The 22,500-nt window shown below is 41.4% G+C and overlaps 1 protein-coding gene across 1 annotated transcript in view; it reads right to left on the bottom strand.

The window, feature by feature from the left end:
- LOC143139155 (ryanodine receptor 3) overlaps positions 1-22,500 on the bottom strand; it is a 205,393-nt gene that overhangs the window by 114,676 nt on the left and 68,217 nt on the right. The window contains exons 7-13 of the mRNA XM_076299756.1: positions 20,057-20,156; positions 19,493-19,586; positions 13,232-13,306; positions 12,616-12,772; positions 9,438-9,602; positions 8,491-8,612; positions 782-962 (exon numbers count right to left, since the gene is read on the bottom strand). Of these exons, the coding sequence (XP_076155871.1) occupies positions 782-962; positions 8,491-8,612; positions 9,438-9,602; positions 12,616-12,772; positions 13,232-13,306; positions 19,493-19,586; positions 20,057-20,156 (894 nt within the window). The remainder of the gene's footprint in view (positions 1-781; positions 963-8,490; positions 8,613-9,437; positions 9,603-12,615; positions 12,773-13,231; positions 13,307-19,492; positions 19,587-20,056; positions 20,157-22,500) is intronic.

The following is a 22,500-nucleotide window of genomic DNA, read 5'->3' as shown; positions in this document are numbered from 1 at the left end:
AGCTCTGGAGCCTATACTGTACATACACACACACACACACACACACACACACACACACACACACATACACACACGTTTGTTTAATATCAGCCAACCCAGAGGATCTTTCTCTGTTTGAAAAAGCAGCAGTAGCACTATGCTTGGCAATGACCCGCAATAATAGCATCCGTTCTTCAGTGCAGGAAGATTTTTATGTGGCTTGTTTTACTGGCACATTGATTTGCACTGCTGGTGAATATGTGTGTTTGCTGGTCAGCAGGAGGATACTAAAGGAGAGATAGAGAGAGAGAGAATATGTGTGTCTGTTTGTGTGTGTGTGTGTGTGTGTGTGTGTGCTTGTGCTTGTGTGAGTTCTCAGTCCAGGGTCTGTCGAGATTACAGCCACCGCGAAAAGCAGCTGACAGCTTTGTAATTGATGAGTGCAATTTTGAGCGTCTGATAAAAAAATAAATAGATAAATAAATAAATAAAAACCTATAGCTTTTGTTGTCGGTGCAAAAAGGAATTCCGCAAAACAAAGGAAAGTGCTGACAGCGAGAGAGCAATGCGCTGAAACACAACATGGCAGCAGGAGAAGAGAGCATAAACTGATTTCCTCTTTAAAAATACAGATGCTTCACAAACCTGCCTGACTGCCTACGCAATGTATTGAAATGATCACTTACTAAAATTGCCTCACAACCCAATTGGAATCCCTGCCAACAGGCTTTGGCAGCCAGGCTAAGACATGCCAGCCTGAGGAAGAGGTTCCTCTGTAAGGAACAGGTTCCACTCTACTCACCTCCTGTTTGAAGAGGTTCTGACGGTTCTTGAGGGAGCGCAGCTTGATTTGTTTCTCTTCGTGTTCTAGCTCCGCGTCCGGAAGCTGGAAGTAGGTGATGAGGTCTTTCAGTGTCTGGAGAACCTCCTCGATGGGGAGAGTCATGGCCACACGATTCTTTCCCCCCAAACTCTCCAAGTCCCTAAGAAAATGTATAGGAGAACCATTCAATTCAGTTGAATTCCCCTCCATACCATTCAATTTCATTTCAGTTCAATTCCTTTTCCTTCCAATTCCTGTCAATGCAGTTACTTTTTCACTTCATTAAATTCAGTGTATAAAACTCAGTGCAAGCTACCAATGAAGGCCACTAACTGTTAAACCACTAATGTATAATTTCTCTGGGAGTGATATAAAAGAAAGAATACTTTTCTGTGAACAATATGCTAAATAGATAGTGATTACTGACTATAATGAGCATGTTTCAGTGAAAGGTACAAGGCCTCTGCCCATTAAACATTAGTTAAATAGCTATAATTATGGGACGTAATGTGTAAAACATGGCATTCATGACAGGTTATGACAGTGCAGGAAGTTACATGGGACCTTTATCAATGCAAATGTGCTTAAATTCAGTGATTCACATCGCAGCTAAAAATAACTGCTAAACACAACACACACACAGAGTCAGAGAGATGAGAGAGAAAAAGAAAAGAGAGCGGCTGTAAGAGAGAGGGATTGAGAGCTGAAGACAAAAAAGGACAATATTTCAGTTGTCACAGACATGAGACTGGCCAAGCGTGGAGTGATGTGAGGCCACGCAACAATGATGTTTATGTGTGTGATGTGTGTGTGTGTGTGTGTGTGTCAGTGTATGTGTGTGTGTGTGTGTGTGTGTGTCAGTGTATGTGTGTGTGTGTGTGTGTGTGTGTGTGTGTGTGCATATGAATGTGTGTGTGCATCTCTGTAATTGTATGTGTGCATGTTTATCTGTGCATATGCAAGTGTGTGAACAAACCCACAACATGGTCTGCATCCACTTTTCGCTCCACATCCCATTTGTTTATGATTGGTCTTGCGTGCCATGTGCAATGTACTGCTCACTGTCTGACAAAGCCAAGGGCAACCTCGTGGAAGGAGCTAGTGCAGGCCCCAGTGGCCTATAAAGCACACCCTCGTCTCCTCATACTCTTGTCCAAGCACACTCCACTCCTCTCCACGAGGATGAGCGAGCCCAGTGGGCTAAAAAACTCTCACTTCAAACACACTCCTCCCAGGCCACTGTGGCTCCACCCCACGTAGACTGATGGAAGCAATCAATCAGTGATGACTCCATGACCTCCACACTACTCACACAGATAAATAACATCAGGGCGGAGGCTAGGTTTAGTGATAAAGAAAGTATTCTCATTCTGATTGTGTCGAGTATCTGTCAACTGGCTTACTTGTAACTTGAGGAGAGTGTGTGCATATAGTGAAATGAAATAAAATTAAGAAATAACAACCTGTCTAGCTGCTTATATTCAGTGTTTTGTCAAGGCTTAGAAAAGATGTTTTAGACACATTAAAGGTGCAGTCATCCCTGACTGCACCTTTAACTATAAACACATCTGTTTCAGTCTTACAGCTGGGCTACACCTGAGCCTATACAATGATTTTCTTTACAGAAACAGGTCTGGTTTTAACACAGTGCCCACTACGGTGTCCCTAAATCTTACAAAGATTTCTCTAGATTCCCTAAATATTTTAATGATATTATGTACTATTGATGATGAAATCTGACATTTGAAATGAAAATGAAATTTACCTTCACTTTTCCTTTCAGTATATTACTGATTCCACCTACAGGCAAAGGTAAAGAATATGGAGCTCTTTCTTCATTTAACACTTCATATATTCCAGCTTATCCTCACCATAGGGTTGTTTAACATTCATATAACATTACAGATATTTCTATCTCAAACTCCCAGACTCCCAGAAAGACACACAACTAGGCTGCATTTATCCTGGAATAAACATACTATTTATACACTACTGTAGTTACATTGTAATTACACTATGTGTTGCAATAACAACTCTGACAATTATGTGAGGTGATGATTAAACTATATTATATTGATCTTTTTTTTTTATCAAATACTCGGATTAGGATCATCTGCTGTAGAATGAGGACTAGGTAGGGTATGGGTACCAAGGGTGTAGGTTTGGTCTCAGCTTTGGTAGGGGCACATCCACTGGCGCCTTAATGCAGGGGCTTACCTGGGCTTCAGCCCAGGGGCCTCGACCAATGAGGGGCCTCCTAATAATAATAATGATAATCAATAATAATAAACGGCGTGTCCGTATTCGCGGCGTCATAGCCTACTCTGGAGCTAGCCTAAATAATTGAGCACATCGTACTGCTCTACATCTACATCCATGCAGAGGCCCCCTTTGTCTTCTCCAATTGTAAAGTGTAACAAAATGTAACAAAACGTAATAAATCCTAACGGGTGTAGAGGAGCTAGAAGAGAGGCTGAAACTGACTGACAAACTTATCATACAAACTCTGGAGATAACGTGGGTAGGATTGAAGCAACGATAAACGAATGACGTGGATTCCTGTAACTGTCCATGAAAACAGAAGGCATAGCAGGTAAACATCGTAGCAAATTGCCTGGAAATGAAACGGCTTTAAAAACATGTATTTCACTTGTCTCATTGGAGTGAACGCAGAACATAGGCTGTGGCGCAAATAAATGAATTAGTGATCTGCATCTCCGTTCACCAACATCTAAGTTTGCTAACCCATTCGCACATATAATAGTCTATGTTATGTTTTCTCCATTGTTAACGTGAGATAGGCCTATGTCTCCATGTAGTGTAGTGATAATGCACAAGGTAGCCATGTTCACGTCACATGAGCCAGCTTGTTCTGTAGGCTAAAAGTATTTCTGTTCCTCCCAAACTGCGTTAAACTGGTGTGTTAAGTAGACAGAATTTCAAAAAAACTCCTGGGGAACCCCCCGACACGACAAACACATGCACTTTTGAAAAGCTTTTAAACGTCCACATGTGTACCCATCTTTTAACTTAGCCTACAGCCAGTGTTGTACAAGTTCAACGCTTGTTTTCGTGCAGTAGGATAGCCTTTTTGATAAGCGAGGTCATGGGTAGGCGGACGTGATTCGAGGGCTTTCTGTTCCTGTTTATGTAAAGGTTTTACATAGGCTGAATAATGATAGGCTACACTGCATGTTATTAACCAAAAGCGCACGCTATGTGTCGGGTCAGATCGCGGGCCGGGTATCATTTAATCATAATTAATATTTGCGGTGGAGGGGGCCTTAAAAAACATATAGCCCAGGGGCCTCGGGTGGTATTAAGGCGCCCCTGGGCACATCCCCAACTCCTATTGTCACGATACCAAAATGATTGTTTCAATACCAATACCAAGTGAGGAATCTTGATTTCAATACTTTTGCGATTTTTTTAACTTTGATTTGATTTTGGGGCCCCCACCACCTTGACGCCATCAGTAATATTGAATATTATGTGATCATTCACAGCAGTGGCAATCACAGAAATTGATTGACCCTCTACACACACACACACACACACACAGAAAGTGATGGTTGTCATAGGTTTCTATTTCATATTTTGGAATTCATATAAACTTTATATATTTTGTTAATTATTTATAGTATTTTATGATCTGCTTAATTACTAATATGAATTACTAAACATATTTACCGGTAGTAATTTGAATATATCAAAGGATTCAGTGAAGCATAATAATGTTTTAGAACCTTCAAAATTAGAAAACTGATGCAACTGAGATGGAGGACAACTGCACGTAGAGTAGAACGTAGGCCTATTGTCCGAAGGAACTTATATTAAATGAGGAGATATTTGCTGAATGTCACAAAAAGTGTTACATAAATTGCTTGGCATCGCTTATTCAATGGCTCTCTACCGAAACACCTGTAGTTTGCGGAGGACGAACGAGAAAGCACTCGTTTGATAAATCAGCCAGCCAGTAGTAGACAAATAACTTTTAGAAAAAATCTGTACTGCAAAAACGAATGTTGGTGGGTATTTAAACTATCTAGCGGGTGTTTTAACAGCTGCAAGAAATAGAAGCTTCATGGTCTTTATGTTCTGGTTCGTAAATTATTTTCATAAAACTTCAAGTTGCCCTATAACTTTACTCTCCAAACTCTTCACTGCACTGTAGGCAATTAACTGACAGTATGATAGGCTATTTATTTTCTGTAGGCTACAATAAACACATTTATTTTTTCAACTTTTGCAATATTACGCACTTGGCTACTGAACCCAAATCAGCAGGAGAGAGAATGCACGTAGCCTACGCAGCGTGTAGCGCAATGTGTAGGCTATTTGGTTACCAAACACTAACCAAACACTAACTTAAGACTTCAGTGCCATCATATACAACGTCTTTTTACACAACAAATACAGAAAGGATGGAGGCAGCAAAAGTAGAGAAGTCATTTCAGATGGGGCAAGAACAAGGTGAATTTGTATGCTTGTCAAAACGTAGTCCTACCCTGCATTAGAGGAGCTGATCATCATACCAAGCACACTCGCTGTTTAAAGTCATACACCACAGTAAACTAAAACTAAAATGTTACAAAGGTGGCAAAAATAATATAGGGTATTATTAGCCATGACATTACTAGCCTATGAATCGTTCGTTCATTTTTTTTTTTACAAACTTATTCAAAATCATCCCCCCCGCCCCCCCCCCCCCTCTGGTTTTTACACAAATCGCACCCTGTGTAAGTCTAATTGAGTGCCTGTGCTGTCCGTGCAGCACACCCCTATTCAACATGACTCCTAACCTTGATTGAAAGATTACAGAAACTAGGTCTAGTTGTGACAGTATTCTGGGTAATTTCCTAACAGATAATGCTATTTTTCACAGTAGAATCCAGTTGTGGCCTAGTTCCCAGTTTGTGTGGCTGGTTATTTTGCCTACTTAAGACTCTGCATAATGTAAAAGCTTTGTCTGTCCCTTTTCTTCTTTGGTGGCATAGTTGATCTACAAAGCACAAACAGGGGGGAAATGTGCATGCTGAAGGGCAAAGGGAATATTAAAATGTTTTACACGGGCCTTTTTGGGTTATGTATTGGTAGACATCCCTGATAACTTGGCCTATACCGACACACTCGCTCACTTGTCTGAGTGTCACCCAGTGTTGTAGTACTCGAGTCCGAGACTCGAACTCGAGTCCGAGTCATTAGCTAAATTTAGAGACTCGTGACTTGACTTGGACTTGAGCACTGATGACTCGAACTTGGACTCTGACTCGTGCATTCGCACTCGCGATGACTCGTCGAGGACTCGATTTTTTTTGTAATATATCATAAGGCTATAATTGTAGTATGTCATTAGGCTATAATTTGCTATATGATTTTAATATCTAAATTATTCGTAATACTAGTTTTAGTTCAAGGGAATGTTAGGCTACTGCTTCGTGTCGTAGGCTACATTGCAAGTCACATCATGTTCACATGCAAAGCAAACTAACGTTAACTTTAACACCAAAATGCCTGGAGATATGGCCGCCGCTATTTCAATGTAGTAGGCTATTGCCAGGCAATATTAGTTCTCATACATGACATAACATTACCTAAGATTACACTCAGCCTAGGCTAAACAACACACACTGCTGCTGGATAGCTGATCATCGTGACTTGGTGAACAGTGTTTTCCCTGACTGACGCGAGAAGCGAGGTTCCATTCATTCATTTTCATTCGGGGCGTGCCCTGCCGTGCTTCTGTCTGTTAATTTGCAGCAGGCTATTATCGGATGTAAGAAAAATAAACTAAACGTTTTCCCGATCAAGATATAGCATACTTCTTAATTTTGGTGTCATAAAATATAGAAGCATAACATTAAATTGCCTAGTAGAGTGTCCATGTAGTGTCAATGTAGGCCTACGTGTCTGACAAACTGACAAACTGAACCTCTCGTGGGTAGGCCAGAAACAACTATATTTAAAACCACGAATGAACTGGATTACTGTTACTGTTCAAACGAGCGATTTGATAGCCTAATCCACTGCACGAAAAAAAGGAAATAGCAACGTGTTCTATTTCTAACAGGTGAATATCGTAGCAAATAGTATGGCGATGGCAGCTTAAAAAAACATTTATTTCACTCATCTCGCTGAAATGAACGTGGCCTGTTGCACAAATAAATTAATTAGGCAGATGATCTACATCTTCGTTAACCTAAAGCTAGTTTTCATCTCTATTGTTGACGTGAAATATGTCTCCATAGTGTCAGTGAAGTGAAAACATAATTATGCAGTTGCCGGTAGCCAGTGTTCACGTCACGGGAGTCAGAAAGAAGCTACCAAGACGGGCCCTGCTCTGTTTCTGTCCCTCCCAAACTGCGCTAAAATTGTGTAGGCTATTTAACAGCCAGAATAAAAAAAAATGCTCTTTTATGATCCACACTACCTCTTACAAAATAGGCCTACTCCAACGTTCATCTAGCTCTTGTGAAGTATGAACTTCTACAACACTGCCTAATTGTCAGCAGTCAGTAACAGCATAATGTGACTTAATGGCCTGTGTGATTGGGATGTGGATTGCTCATTTATTATGAGTAGGCCTATAGGCTATGGTATAGCTATGGTATGGTATTCTCTCCGATTTGGAGAGAATACCAAGAAATTTGGCAAGAAATTTGGCAATACTACTTTCACACAAGTGATGGCACCCCTGCTTGGAGACAGAAGATTGTCCGTTTTGCTTTTAAGGATTTCATCTGCAATGTAAAAAAATGGAACGACATGTAGGCTATGCTTACTTTAGTCCTGGACTTGGACTCGACTTGATCAATAGGGACTCGACTCGGACTCGACGTGGATCAATAGTGACTCGACTCGGACTTGACTCAGATGAGTAGTGGACTCGATATGGAATTTGGAATTTTTTTTTAATGACTTGGACTTGACTCGGACTTGAACACTGAGGACTCGAACCTGGACTCGGACTCGAGGCATAGTGACTTGACTACAACACTGGTGTCACCACACAGTGAAGTAGGCTATGCTTGGACACTGTCATGCGTGTCAGATAACCCCCGTTCGGTTTCAGCCAATCAAATGACAGTGTGTCTTTTACTGTCGTCCTGGCCGTCGGAATCAGTCCAAATAGCACAAAGGAGTTTGCTAAAATATTGCTGGGGACAATTTTGTCATCTCAAAATATTGATTGGAACTAGTAGGCTACCTAGCGTCCCACCTTAAACATACACCCATTTTTGGGCAATTTGCTATTGTTATTATTCTGTTGAAATGATTTAGTCTATTACTATTATTAGCATTTTATGCAGACTTGAGTCCTGGTCATGTCATACTTTGGGGTCATAGGGCCCATCCTGCACACCTGACCCAGTCTTAGGATAGGCCCAGAAATCTATCTGTGTGCATTTTCATCATCCTTATTGTAAGGATAGTTTTTGTGTACACATGTGCACTTGACATCAGTAAATGCAAATATGTCATAACATGCACATCAGAGGACTGCTTCACTAATGTAAAATTGCTAACTAAGTACAATGGTTTCATTGCGCTAATCATGATTGTATGATGCTTGCATGAGGAATACTTCCCAAAACAACAGCAATGATATACAGTAGGTGAGAACTTAAGCCACATGGACTGAAGTGTGTACTGCATCATGTGACTGGTCTGCCGTGGTTAGTCAATACCTAATGAAGTGGCTGAAGAGTCGGGTGGTGTTGCGGATGATGCGGGCGGCACAGGACTCCTCATGCTGACAGCGCTGCAGGGTCAGGCCATCATCCATGTGACCCTCGGAGTGGAGACAAGCCTATCAGACAGGACCGGGGGGATAAAGATGAGCAAAAAAAAAACATTGCAAGTGTAGTTTAGACAGCAATAAACATGGAGAAGTGCTAAGTACAAGCTCTGTGAATCTCTCTCTCTTTGTGTGTGTGTGTGTGTGTGTGTGTGTGTGTGTGTGTGTGTGTGCACTTGTGTACGTGTGTGTGTGTGTGTGTGTGTGTATGTGTGTGTGTGTGTGTGTGTGCACTTGTGTACGTGTGTGTGTGTGTGTGTGTGTGTGTGTGTGTGTTTGTCATGTCAGATAGATTAATGCACCCAGGCTCTACTCTGCATTTCCAGGCTCTGGTGCATCACTCAACCAGACTGATCTAAGTACAATCGCTACATAAGAACTAATAGCTCTAGCCAGTAATGAACAAATGTTCCCTAATGTCGGGATGCAACAAGAAACTACATAGAAACTACAGAGAACAGAGATACTAGATTTCTGTATCTGCATTTTCATCCTGCATTCTCATAATTCCAAACACAATACAGACAGAAGACATGCAGAATACAATAAAGAAAGTAGCTTCATAATCAAAACACTGAGCATCAAATTGATTGTCATATGTATAGTTCAAGTTCAAGTTCAAGCAGTTTACCTCATAAGTAATGAAATTATTTTGCACAAGAACCAGCTTAACTTTACGAAGAATACATTAAAAAGAATAAATTAAATTAAAAGAATTAAACGAATAAATAATAAAGTTAAAAAATAAAGAATAATAAAGAATAAATAAAAATAATACATTAAAGTAAAAAAGGTAATTAAAAAGGTATATTGGTTGTGGGGGGGGGGGGGGGTTACCCGTCTCTTGAGGGGTCCTAGACGGGCAGATTTAGCATCGGGTGCCTGGTAGGACAGCCACAGCCCTGTGGCCATGTGCATGACGAAGCAGATAGAGTCTCCGTACTTGATCTCGCCCACCCCCATGCCCTCGATGTCTCTCTTGGGGCTTGATTCCAGCTTTTCCTGAATGAGAACAGTCACACACACAGTCACACACACACACACACACACACACACACACACACACACACACACACACACACACACACACACACACACACACACACACACACACACACACACACACACACACACACACACACAAACACAAAGAAAGGCATATCATTTTGCTATATATTGCAGCCAAAATCCTCTCGGTATAATTCAGATCACATCTTTAATTATGCTGGGCGACAGGTGCCCCAGGACATTGATCTATGATGGCACTCTCAAAAACATGCTGACAGATCGAGACCGCTCTGGTCAAGGACTGCTGGAATAATGACCTCCTTCTTCCCCAAATGACTCATAATTACCAGAGTTCTGCTAACAGCAGGAGACAATGGAGAAGATGCAAGGATGGAGAGAGAGAGGGAAAAAGAGAGAGGATTGAGGCTGACGGGAGACAGGGAGAGAGAGATAGACTGGGGGTGGGGGGCTAATGTAATGCTCAGTTTGATTCCATGACAAGCTAATATTATTTTTGTTGCGATCAGTGCAGCCCATCTCACATCCATTCCAGAGAATTTATGTAGGCCTTCTATGTACAACATGCTGTTCAATTTAATCATCTACATGTATCTCTTGGAACACATCTGCATCTTCAGAAGTACTGAAACAAAATATGTGTGGCTTATATATTTCCTGAATGTTTAATGTTTCAGCAGACATCCTGACATTTGCTGCAGTGTAACTGCATAAGATCAGAAGAGGTTAGCTCTATTTTCTATGGAAATGAAAGTTTTGAGATGGTTCAGATGGACCAAGGTTTTCTTAGGGGTGAAACAAAATATCAATATGCCAATATCATATGACTTTCTGATACGTTATCAATGCACTGGCATCACTGCACAACTGTACTTTCTACCCTGTTTCAAATTCACTGTGAAATAAAGTGAATAAATACATAATTCCAGCTTGCTTTTTTTTTTGTTCATTTACACAGATATTGTGGTGCTATATTGTAGATTAATATTTTGCAATGTAACAAGTATTGCAAAATTGCTGAATTGTGATATTATAGTTATTGTGGGGAAAGTATTTTGGGTTACTCGTGGGTTACTCTGTGATTCCAACACCTTTTTCTTAGTAGGCCATTTTTACTCCTTTTGACAATAGCATAGCATAGCCTACTGTAAGTGCAGTATGGTGATGCGAAAGATATGGGATACCCCAAACACCTGCCCTGTTTGAAAAAGACATTTCTGCCAGCCATTTTCACTTTCAAACTAGGGCCCTAGGAGTGAAAAAAGTGACAGAGTAAAAGAGAAAGAGAAGGCAAGACAGGAAGAGTTGAAAAAACACTAAATCACTAAACAGCTCTGACAATAACAAATGTCTCCCAGCAAGCACAATTAATCACTATTTGCAGACTACACTCCTTGCTTGTTGCAAAACAGCTCAGAAACACACCAATGATATAATAATGGGATGACAAATTACAGCAATATCATGGCCACTTTTTTACTTAATAGGCCGAGGGTGTGAAAAGGTCAGTGACTTTGTATGGGCCTGAGCCATGCTTAAATAGGCCATTACAAGACACTGAAGTCCTCAGACAGAGAACTAAAGAGCCAAATTCAATTAACCTCCAATGGGAACCCCAACTCCATCAGGCCACAAACGACCTCCTACAATGTCCAAGGACTGGTTAAACAGACATTAACAAGCTCTTAGTGGCCTTTGGAAAGATGTGTCTAAGGCTAAATCCTTGCCTAGAAGTTTGGTCAAGTGTCCTCACTGATGTGTGTGACCTCACTTCAGACAGTCAGAGAGAATTTCACCCTGAGCTGTTCTATGAAGGATTATGCAGTGATATACTCTGTGCTTAATTACTGTATTTTCCGGACTATAAGTCACACTTTTTTTTTAGTTGGGCTGGTCCTGCGACTCAGGTGCAACATATATATATAATATATATGTTTTTTTCCTCTTCATGACACATTTTTTGACTGGTGCGACTTATACTCCGGTGCGACTGTTATGTTGGAAAATAGCAGTCTGTGTAAAACAGGAGGTGCTGAGGAATACCTCAGAGCAGATGTTCACACTGTGAGCCTCCTGATCCTCACAGTGACTTAGACTTAAATAAAGTGACAGAAGAAATAAAAAATTATTTTACTCAGTCTCATCAAGGCACTATGGACACAGCACTGCATCCCTGCACAGGAGGGGACTTTGACAATTTGACCTTACAGGATTATCCCTAATTGGCCAACTTACTGGTTCAGTTTTGTCTTTATTTTTTGCCTTATCAAGGATGGCAGTGGCATCACAGATATATAAGCCATGTCTTTGCCAGGTACACTTACTAAATGAGTGATAATGGTCTCTAAACTGAGTTTAATGTCTCATACACTATACAACTGAGGACCCTATCTTACACCCGGCGCAACGTGGCGTCAAGCACAACGCAAGTCTTGTTCCTATCTTACACCCAAGGCAGTGATGAATGTTTTGCCATGCACTCCAGTTCAATTGAATATTGGCCCACGGGCGTGTCAATTAAAAAAAAAGGTCTGGTCAGGCGCATGATCTTAAACCCACTAAAAATTATTACTCCACTGACCAAGAAAAACCTGGTCTAAAGTCAAAAGCACAAACTGTATGGAGCCCTTGACTTGCCCTCAGGATGAATATCCTCAAGATTTTTATGTCATTTGAACATTATTGGGGAAAGTGTTGCTTTTTTCAGGCTATGTTTTCAATCGTAAACCCTTGTCAATCAATAGTTAAAGCATGTAGGCAATACTCTGCTAGTTAGACACACGTTTTAGTAAAGAAGGGTTAGTGGAATCCTGGTGTTGCATGCACAGTCTCGCTAGCAAGCATATTTCTTCAGATGTGCTGACTTCTCCAAAATTTGCCAGTTAGGAGCTACTTTTAGCCTTTAAATGAATTGTGAATACGTCCCCTGGTCATTAGAGTAAAATAGGGCCCTGAGTGTTAGCATAGCTACTCATAACCATTTTCTGACCTTCGAGACTCTGAAGCAGAAGGCAGTGGATGCCGTGTCAGATCTCTCCCGGTCCTCAATCACCAGCCCCTGGTCCTCCGTCAGCGCAAGGTAGTGCCCTGTGGTCAGGTGACGAAGGCGGAATGGCTGCCCCCAGCGCATGTGGCTCCCGCTCCAACTGAATTAGCAGAATTAGCAAAGATGTAATTGGCCAACTGTAGATTTAGCTTAGCAAATGCTAACAAAGCTTTTTAACAGTTACAGTGCCCTTAATACATAGTTTTTATTTGAAGTTGAACACAGGGAAATCTACCCAGGCAACTCCACAAGTAATATAAAACCTGCATATAAAAATGCAATCTTGGCATATTTTTAGGTAGCGCAGAGTTGTTAGTTTCACACTTGGTCATTTAGTACTACTGGACTCGGTTATACAGTAAGATCAACATAATTCTACACTGCAAAAATCAGATTATCTGACACATACTGTTGAGACTGAAGTTAGTTAGCAAGTTAAAGCTCTGTAAAGCTCTAATGGCAAAGCTCTTGACAGATTCTAACCTAGACGAGATAGCGAGATGAACAGATTTAAAATTAGAATTGGAATCTAGAGCAGCAAAAGATGATAAAAGCTCACCTGATCTTCAGTGGTTCCAGTCTCCATAGCGACCTGGCCTTGGCACCTGCTTTTCCTGTCTCATAGTTCACTATCCTGCAGGGAGTCATGGGAACAAAAACAGAGATTTCAAAGTAGGAATTTTCTCCCTGACAGAGAGCTTAGTGGTGTACTAAATCCTAGTTCCGATTTCCTTCTAAAGGGCTGGAAAAGTGTCTCTTTGCCTGTCTCATGGTTTACAGTAACACCATGGAAGTATGCTGTCTAACACTTGTACTCATACCCCTAGACCAGGGGTGGGCAACTAATTTCCCTAAGGGGCCACATGACAAACTAGAATTGCGGTTCCGAGGAACTGCAAGAGTGGGTTTGATCAGTGGCACGGAACTCGGCCTCATCCAAGGATTCCAACGGTACCTCATTTATGAAAATCGGGCACACGGATCAAAAGTTGTCTGCATTAACGCAACATCCAATAAGCTAAAACGCATAAATAACATGGTTGCTATGCTGGTTGCTATGGTGGTCGCTAGGTTGACATTACAGGGGTGGTTTCTAGGTTGTTGCTAGGGTAATTAGTTAGTTGCTAGTAAGCCATCTTAAGCTGACTGCATAAAGTGATTATTTTAAGAGATACATTTTCAAACCAGAACTGTGTATAGGTCATGGTTAAAAACGTATCAGAATCTCAGAAATAATCACGTAATGCAGCCAGTTTAAGATTTTTTAAGAAGTCAGATTTTTTAAAGGCAATCAAATTTCTGCTGACTCTCTTCTGGCTGCGGTTAAAGGCCAGCGCCTCCTGAGAGGCCTGAAGGGTCAGTTCTGAGGTTGTTGGCTGCTGGAACCGAAAAAAGGACTGCATTTTCTTAAAAGACAATGTGACTGAAGTGCGGGCAAAGTTTGCACAGAAATGTACGATTTTTCCCACCCTCATCGACCTCGTCATAAAACTTGTTTAAATGATCACACGACGCCTCCTTGCTGCTTTGTTGTCTACATCAGCATTTCTCAAACTTCTTTGACCTGAGGCCCAGTCAAGGCATACTTTGGGGTCATAGGGCCCACCTACATGAACCCACCCCCTCCTCCCAACCCCTATCAAATTGTAATGATATCACAATTATTATTTTTATACTATATTGCCTACATGCACTTCAAAACAGTCAATGTTTAAAGTGCTAAGATTGTTTACAAAAGTTTGTGAAAGCATGCACATCAGAGTACTGCTTTACTAATGTAAAATATAATTAGGCCTACACTAGTTTCATTGTTTTTGCATTGTTGCATGATTGATATGCTATTTAATTACATTTCATTTGAATGCCTGAATGTAAGAATTCAGGAAACACAATACCAGCTTTTAACATTTCTGTTGTTAGTTTATGTAAATCACATAACACATGAACTGTTTACATACTACTGATAGCCCATTACTGTACACAATAATACTGTGCCCATTCATTAACATATATTAAACATCAGGCGTCTTGTTTACACATTTAAACCATATTTGCACTTCGAATTTCGCTTCCAAACTGTAATAACTACATCTACAAAGTCTAAAGAAGATAACCATGTAGTCTGTTCATAGATAAGATCAATTTTGACAGAACTACAGACTTCGTGAAAGTAGCCTAGTAGTCCTACATAAAAGGCTCCATATTCACTTCATTGCAAAATCGCGGTTGGTCTGTTTACACACTAAAACCATATTTACACTTCGAAATTCGCTTCCAAATTGTAGTAACTACATCTACGAAGTCTAAGGAAGATAATCATGTAGTCTGTTCATAGATAAGATACATTTTCACAGAACTACAGACTTCGTGAAAGTAGCCTAGAAGCCCTACATAAAAGGTTCCATTAACTTCATTGCAAAATCGCGGTTGGTCTGTTTACACACTAAAACCATATTTACACTTCGAAATTCGCTTCCAAATTGTAGTAACTACATCTACGAAGTCTAAGGAAGATAACCTTGTAGTCTGTTCAACGATATGATACATTTTGACGGAACTACAGACCTCGTAAAAGTAGTACCTAAAATTAGTGTGATAAATGGCCATCACGTAGCCTAAAGCATATAGCACTAGCATATGACAACAGCAAATAGCTAACGTTTACGTTAGCCTAACTTACTTATCGTTGACGTTGACCCGACACGTTTATAAGTTAGACCATAGACTGATAAGGACGTCCATCAAAATTCCGTGTGTATCCTGTGTATCTTTCGTGCTGCTATCCTGTTGCCTTTTCCCTGTTGTTCCGGCAACAAGGTTTTTACGCGATATTTGCCACATCCCAGAGAGTTGTTGTTTGGTGGGTCAGGTGACGAGCCGTCGAATCACAGCACAGCACACAGAATGCATTGCAACACACCGTCTAGAAGGGACTCAGCGTTAGGTCGGCTTTAAATAGCATACAGAACCTATAATAATATAACGTTGTCTGTAAGCTCCACAGATCGTGGCAAGACAATTGAATTGATTGTGGACTTCTTGCTGGGCAACGATGAGTAACTTGATTAGTAATGCTGCGTGGATATGCATGATATCTGTATGAAAGTATGTTTCTCGATGTAATAATCTATAGAACTGTACACATGACTAAGTTCAAATGGAGTTAGCTGGGTATAGGACTGGGCTGAATGGATTGGTGAAATACTTTATTTATTTATTTTTTTACTGACCTATATGAACATGGTTTGGCTTTAAAAAAAAGAGGAGACAGCACATGACCTTTACACTTAGTGCTGGCAAGGCATTGAACTGGGCTGAATGGATTTGGAAAATATATATATATATTTTTTTAATGACCTGTATCAACATGGTTTGGCTTTAAAAAAAAGATGAGACAGCGCTTTGCGCTGTCTCATCTTTTTTTACATTACCTTTACACTTAGTGCTGGCAAGGCATTGAACTGGGCTTCATTCAAGGATTCCAACGGTACCTCATTCATGAAAATCGGACATACTGGTCAAAAGTTACATGCACACACCTTCATATACACAGACAGCCCAGCCCAGCCCATTAGACATTGCCAGATGGCTTAGAACTCTGCCAGGTGCAAGTAATCAACTCTAGCAGCAGAGCTCTACCAGGTGCAAGTAATGAGGTGCTGTGATGTCATAAAGCCCCAGCATTCCGCCATTCATTTCAATGGGGCCCAAAAACGCCGAAAAACGGGAATACCGCGAAAACGACAAGGGCCAGCGACACGAAAGCAACAAGCAAGTTACACCGGTTCGGGCCTGAATTTTTGGAGTTCGAACCGCGTCGATAGCTCAAACGGTCTAGGAGCAGTAGTTCGGCCAAAAAGTGGGCTTATAGGAAGATATAATAACTAGAATTGCGGTTCCGAGGTACTGCAAGAGTGGGTTTGATCAGGGGCATGGAACTCGGCCTTATCCAAGGATTCCAACGGTACCTCATTTATGAAAATCGGACATACGGGTCAAAAGTTACATGCACACACCTTCATATACACAGACAGCCCAGCCCAGCCCATTAGAGCTCTGCCAGGTGGCTTAGAACTCTTCCAGGTGCAAGCTTAAGCAATTAGAGCTGTGATGTCACAATCGAAATTTGAATTCTGAACATTCCGCCATTCATTTCAATGGGCCCAAAAAACGCAGAAAAACGGGAATACCGCGAAAACGACAAGGGCCAGCGACACGAAATTAACAAGCAAGTTACACCGGTTCGGGCCTGAATTTTTGGAGTTCGAACCGCGTTGATAGCTCAAACGGTCTAGGAGCAGTAGTTCGGCCAAAAAGTGGGTGAAAAGGAATAATAAATAAATAAATAAAGTAAACTTAAGAAGAACAATAGTGGGCTTGCTGGATCAAACCCACTAATAATAATAAGAAAACTTAAGAAGAACAATAGTGGGCTTGCTCCGCAAGCCCACAGCATGGCTTTCAGCCATGCTGTGGTCTTGCTGGATCAAACCCACTAACTAAGACTGTTGAGGAGGGCCGGACCCAAAATACCAAACTCAAATCTGAACTCAATTCTGTTCAATTCTATTCTGTTCTTGTATAACATTAAGTAAATCGTTTTTGATTACTACTCGTAAGAACAGATGAAAATGTGAGGGAGACAAAGGAAAAACGGCAATATTTAATATATGTCCAGTATTTAATCATCATTCTTGAAAAAGATTTTTTGACATTGACATGTTTTTTTTTTTCAGTTTTCAAAGACTGATATAAAAAAGTAGTACAATATCTATAGCCTATAATTAGATAGGCCATGAAAATGTGAAGGAGTCAGTACAGCCATCGGCCTGTGCCACTATTTCATCAACAGTCAGCAATATTTCATCATTAAATCATTACCATCATTAAATTAACTCTATGCAGAATTAAACTATGAAAATGTGGAGCAGACAATAGTAGGCTGTCATTAGTTAATCAACATGCACAAACTAAGAAAACTATTTTGAAAATGTAGGCTATGTTTTTGCTTTAACTTTATTCACAAAACTATGATTGGTCAACTCGCCCTGTGTGTTGAGCCGGCTGCTTCAAGCAACCTGTGGGTAGTAGCATCATACTAGTTCGCTAACATAAGCTTTGCCAATAAACTCAGACATATTTTGATTACAATGACGGGGTTATCCGATTGTAAACTGTCTATCTGTCAGTAACGCTTTGAAATGAACACTTCGTATCGCCAACGAGCAGCAGTAGGAGTTCGACATTCTAACAACCGTTGCGGTGGTGAGCGACGCAGACACAGGAGACACAAAACTTTGAAAGGTTTACGCCGAAGTAAAGGTAACTGCATTGTGTCGACGCAGAAGCTATTCACCAGCACATCAGTGAGGGAGTTTATGTCGTATGCATCCATGCACAAATGTATAGGCGTACAAATAGCAGTCGCTTTCAAAATAAAAGCAACGATATTGATTTGCGTGCATTATCTCTATGCTAGGCTCTTGACTAGGCCTACTGTTTTTTCACGGACCTTACGCGGGCCGGTCGGGGAAAGCCCACGTGCCGGATGTGGCCCGCGGGCCGTATGTTGCCCATGTGTGCCCTAGACACTATACACAACATTTTACTTTTTAAGCTTTCACATACTGACTTTTCTATAATTATTTAATAAATACACTTTATTGTTACTCTTGCGTGGACCTCCCTTTTGTTTCATATGCTTGAGCCAGCATGTGTGACAACAGAGAGCTTAGTGGTGTACTAAATCTGAGTTCCGATTTCCTTTTAAAGGGCTGGGAAAGAGTCTCTTTACCTGTCTCATGGTTTAACACCATGGAATGAACCAGAAGAACAGAATAGAATTTTGGGATGATTCACAGAGAAAGGTCAAAAAGAGGCCATTTTCCCTGTTGATAGACTGAAATAGTAACTTGTGTAAATATCAATACAAAATGACCATCCTTTCAAAAAGCCTAATCAAATTCATGAGTAGCATTTTGTCTGTCTTAAAAACCTTTCAAACATCACAAAAAAACTCAAATCAAAACCTTAGATAGCCCTCTAAGGTTTTTTCACACGGTGAAGTTTTTTACAAGCTTTAAAAGTTTATAAGGGATATGTACAGTAATATTCTTGTTGTCTGAGCAGTGCTAAAGTTAGCTCAGATGATTTACGCAGGGGTAAATTTGCTAACCCCAAACCCAGGAGCTCATATCGCACTGAGGACAGACACCATCTTTCACCAAAGTGGGTGAGTGGGTCACAAGATAAAAGAAATCCTTCACAGCGCTGCCTGCCAGGTCAGGATGTGCTTGATGAGGTGGGAGGGTGGTGAGGAAGGGTGGAGGAACTGAACATTTAGGGAGAGGCGGAGGCGAGGCTGGTGTGTGTCTATTACATTTCAAGGACGGGGCTCAAAGTAATGCCGAGGCTGACAACCAATATTTAATCCGTTAATAAACACCAGCAACACCAAAAATAGCACTCGCGACACCGAGACAGAAATGAAAGGTGTCATCAAAGTGCCGCCGGCCGTCAAGGTTGCGCTTCCTGGCATCGGGGTCCACCCTTATCGCTCGCTTCGACCCACTTCAGAGGCACTGAACCACTTTTCTTGCGCTCAGTGCCAGGGAGCGCTGCCCTGCTCCTGGCCAGCTGGTCTATAGATAGCAGGAGGGCCCGCTGCTTTTGTCTCTCCCACTGGCGTCCCAGAGGACTGCAGCCTACAGCACAGTGACTGGCTGTCCCGACCCATATAGGGAAGGGAAGGGAGAAACTGCCGTGAAGATCGGCGCACAAAGTGGTGAAAAGTTGTGAGAAGAGAGGGAGAGCTCCACACCTCTGTTGTTCTTCGCTCTGATCTGAGGCTGGGATGGTGAGGACCTCATCATGCCCATGGAACAGACGCATCACATGGCCGCCCAGCAGATAGCCTACAGGACACACAAAACACAAGCCATCAGCCTTCCCTCATATCACATGGAAAGACAATTTAAGAATAGGTATCTATACTCCTTGTCATTCATCTCCAGGCTTGATATCCGAACAAGCTGTTGTGAGTCTGTGACGCTTTGGATAAAAGTATCTGCAAAATTACCAGTAAACTTCTACTTTACCAGTCAAAGTTGCATATTGCAATACCAGTCATTGTGAATGCACATCAGCAATGTCAGATATGCCATTCATTAGTGCATCATCCAAATTAGTTTGAAGACATTACTTTAAGGTAAAAGAACTACATAGTGTTACTGAGACAGTAAAGACTATCAATGTCTATGTCTAAAGGATTGCAAAAGAAAGGCAATAAATGGGAAATGGTAATAAATATATAAATATATGCATGTTAATATGGTGGTTAAATCCTACTGATAGTGGAATGTGATTGGTTGAGCTCAGGGAGTACCTTCCTCCACGTTGCTTCCTGAGCAGGTGGGGTGGACGTTCCACAGGGTCTGCATGAAGGACGCGTCAACTTGGATGTTTCCATTGGAGATAGAGAGGTGCTGCACCAACCAAAAAGACAGAGGGGGAAAAGCAGGATAGACAAAGAGAGAGATAGAGAGAATAGAGAGAGAGAGAGAGAAAAGAACAGATATTATCCTACGGCCTGTGTCAAGATGAGGACAGCTGCACCCCATATCCCACAAACAGCATAACAGAGCCGGAGCCTGGCTGGGATTTGGCTCAGTCCCACACCAAATGGCGCTTGAAGCCATCCAGAGGAGGAGATGGAGCCATGTATGTTAGCACTTGGGTGTTGGGTGTCTAAAACATTTAGGGCTCTATCTTCCGTCCCGGCGCAATTGACTTTGTATACTCGCGCGTTTGACTTTCCTATTTTGCAGTCAGCGCATATTGGAATTTTCCCTCCACAGGTACATGCCTGTAAATTAGGGAATTCGATTGCGCCCACGGGGGGCGGTTCAGCGAAAAGACGGGGCGTGTTCCGGCGCAAACGTTCACTGTTGATATTTTGCAGTTTCAGAAAACTTTGGTCAGAACTCCCTGGTCTAAAGTCTGTGGCGAAAATGCAGATGCTATTTTAAGGGCGCATGCATGACCACAGGCCTGCATGAATGAATGCGTTGCACACCAATCTACAGACACCCCCATGCACAGACGGAAACATTCAAAGCCTTGATAATATTTGTCCATTTCCCGGTTTTGTTCGTGCATTGGTGACCTAAATATTTAGTAGCCTATAAAGTACAACATCTACATGCAATATCTTTACAACAACGCCTAATTACGACCTATTAATCTGGACAACTTTATAGGCTACAGCCCTATAAAGGCTAAAGTTACTTTTAGTTTTGTTCCAATTTACCGTTGTGTAAGGTTTTAAGCACCATAATTTTGCCTACCTTGTTGTAGCCCATCTGAAATAACTCCAAGCTTTGCTATGTTCCCTCCATCCTTTCGTTATTTTCAAAAACGTTTTATATCCATGATGGCCTTGAAGTCTTGAGTTAGTGAATTAGCTTAAATCAGCTTTTCATGTGCTGATAACCAGCAACAGATAGTACAAGAAAGCAGCAAGTATGGTTACAGTTTCTGTACAATTTCTGTAGTTGCTGCATCCATTCATTGTTATTCTCTCTCCTGCTCAAATAAATGTTGTGCGTGAATTAAGTTGATGATAATGTGTTTACAAACTCTGCTTTACAGAAAAAATTGTAAATAGTCTACTGTCACGCAGTTAATGGGATACTGTGCAGAGTTGAAAGTTAGGTCAACTTAAACGAAGCCCTTGCTTGGCCGCCTGTGCTGCGCAACGCACACTTAGCTCCTCTCATCTATACAATGTAGTTCCCATTTCTGTAAACCATACATAATTTCAAAGAAAAATATTACCACTCGAGGGAAATCAGTGTGGTGTCCATGTGAAAAAATAGGCATAAATCTAGCGTACACATTTTCACGAATCACTGATGTGTTTATGACATAAATTAGGAAATGTTAGAGGACTTAAGGAGACGTGATGTTGAACTGCATGCCGATGCCATTTAACCCAAATGCCCCAGCGGCAGCACGGGAGAGAAGAGATTAACTGACGGAAGATATGCATTGTCTATAGAGAGGTAATGTTAGATTATATTGTACATTGCAAATATATCACCATGCATTCATAACCTCGTGATTCAGTGAGAATGATCCCAAAACATCGGAAAGTACGTCTTTGTGACAATTCTGTATTACATTTTGTCAAGATGAAAAATCAATAGCTAACTGTTCCCAACTGAACAGTGATTATAGCGCTGTGAACGCTCCTGGCTGCGCCTGGCAAATACACCACCATAATAGCAATCAGCTATGGAACAAGCGTGCCTGTTGTTAAAGGGAATGTGAGATGACGCTCTGATTGGTTTATTGCACGTTACGCCCAAACCACACCCATGATTAATGTAGCTACTTCAGACCACCCCATTTTAGATTTGCGTCGGGCGCAACAGTCAATATCCCGCCGGTAAAATAGCATCAGCGCCCAAGATCTGCCCACAAAGTCACTTGCGTTTTGCGCGAAGACACTTCCGTTTCAGACCATTAAAATAGGGCCCTTAGAGTGAAATAACTTGACTTTGGGCGATAGCCAATGAGTGTGCATATACACACACAGGCAAGTGGGCGTCTGTGTAGCTACGAGTACTAGTCAAGTCAGATTTATTTTTAAAGCGCATTTAACATGCACATAGTGCAATCCAAAGCGCTCCACAAACAAGACACATAACAACAAGACAAAAGATGCCGGATGGAGCAGCGTAGTCGCCAGCGTACCCATGACATCAAGACAAGACAAATACATTTAAAAAATAACAAATACAAAAAATGCCGGACGGAGCGGCGTAG

This window comes from Alosa pseudoharengus, unplaced genomic scaffold, assembly GCF_046254945.1.
Source record: "Alosa pseudoharengus isolate Yale_2024_CS ecotype anadromous, Long Island Sound unplaced genomic scaffold, YU_APseudo_1.1 YU_APseudo_1.1_scf_22, whole genome shotgun sequence".
NCBI lineage: Eukaryota > Metazoa > Chordata > Actinopteri > Clupeiformes > Clupeidae > Alosa > Alosa pseudoharengus.
This window is presented reverse-complemented; position numbering and strand designations above follow the sequence as displayed.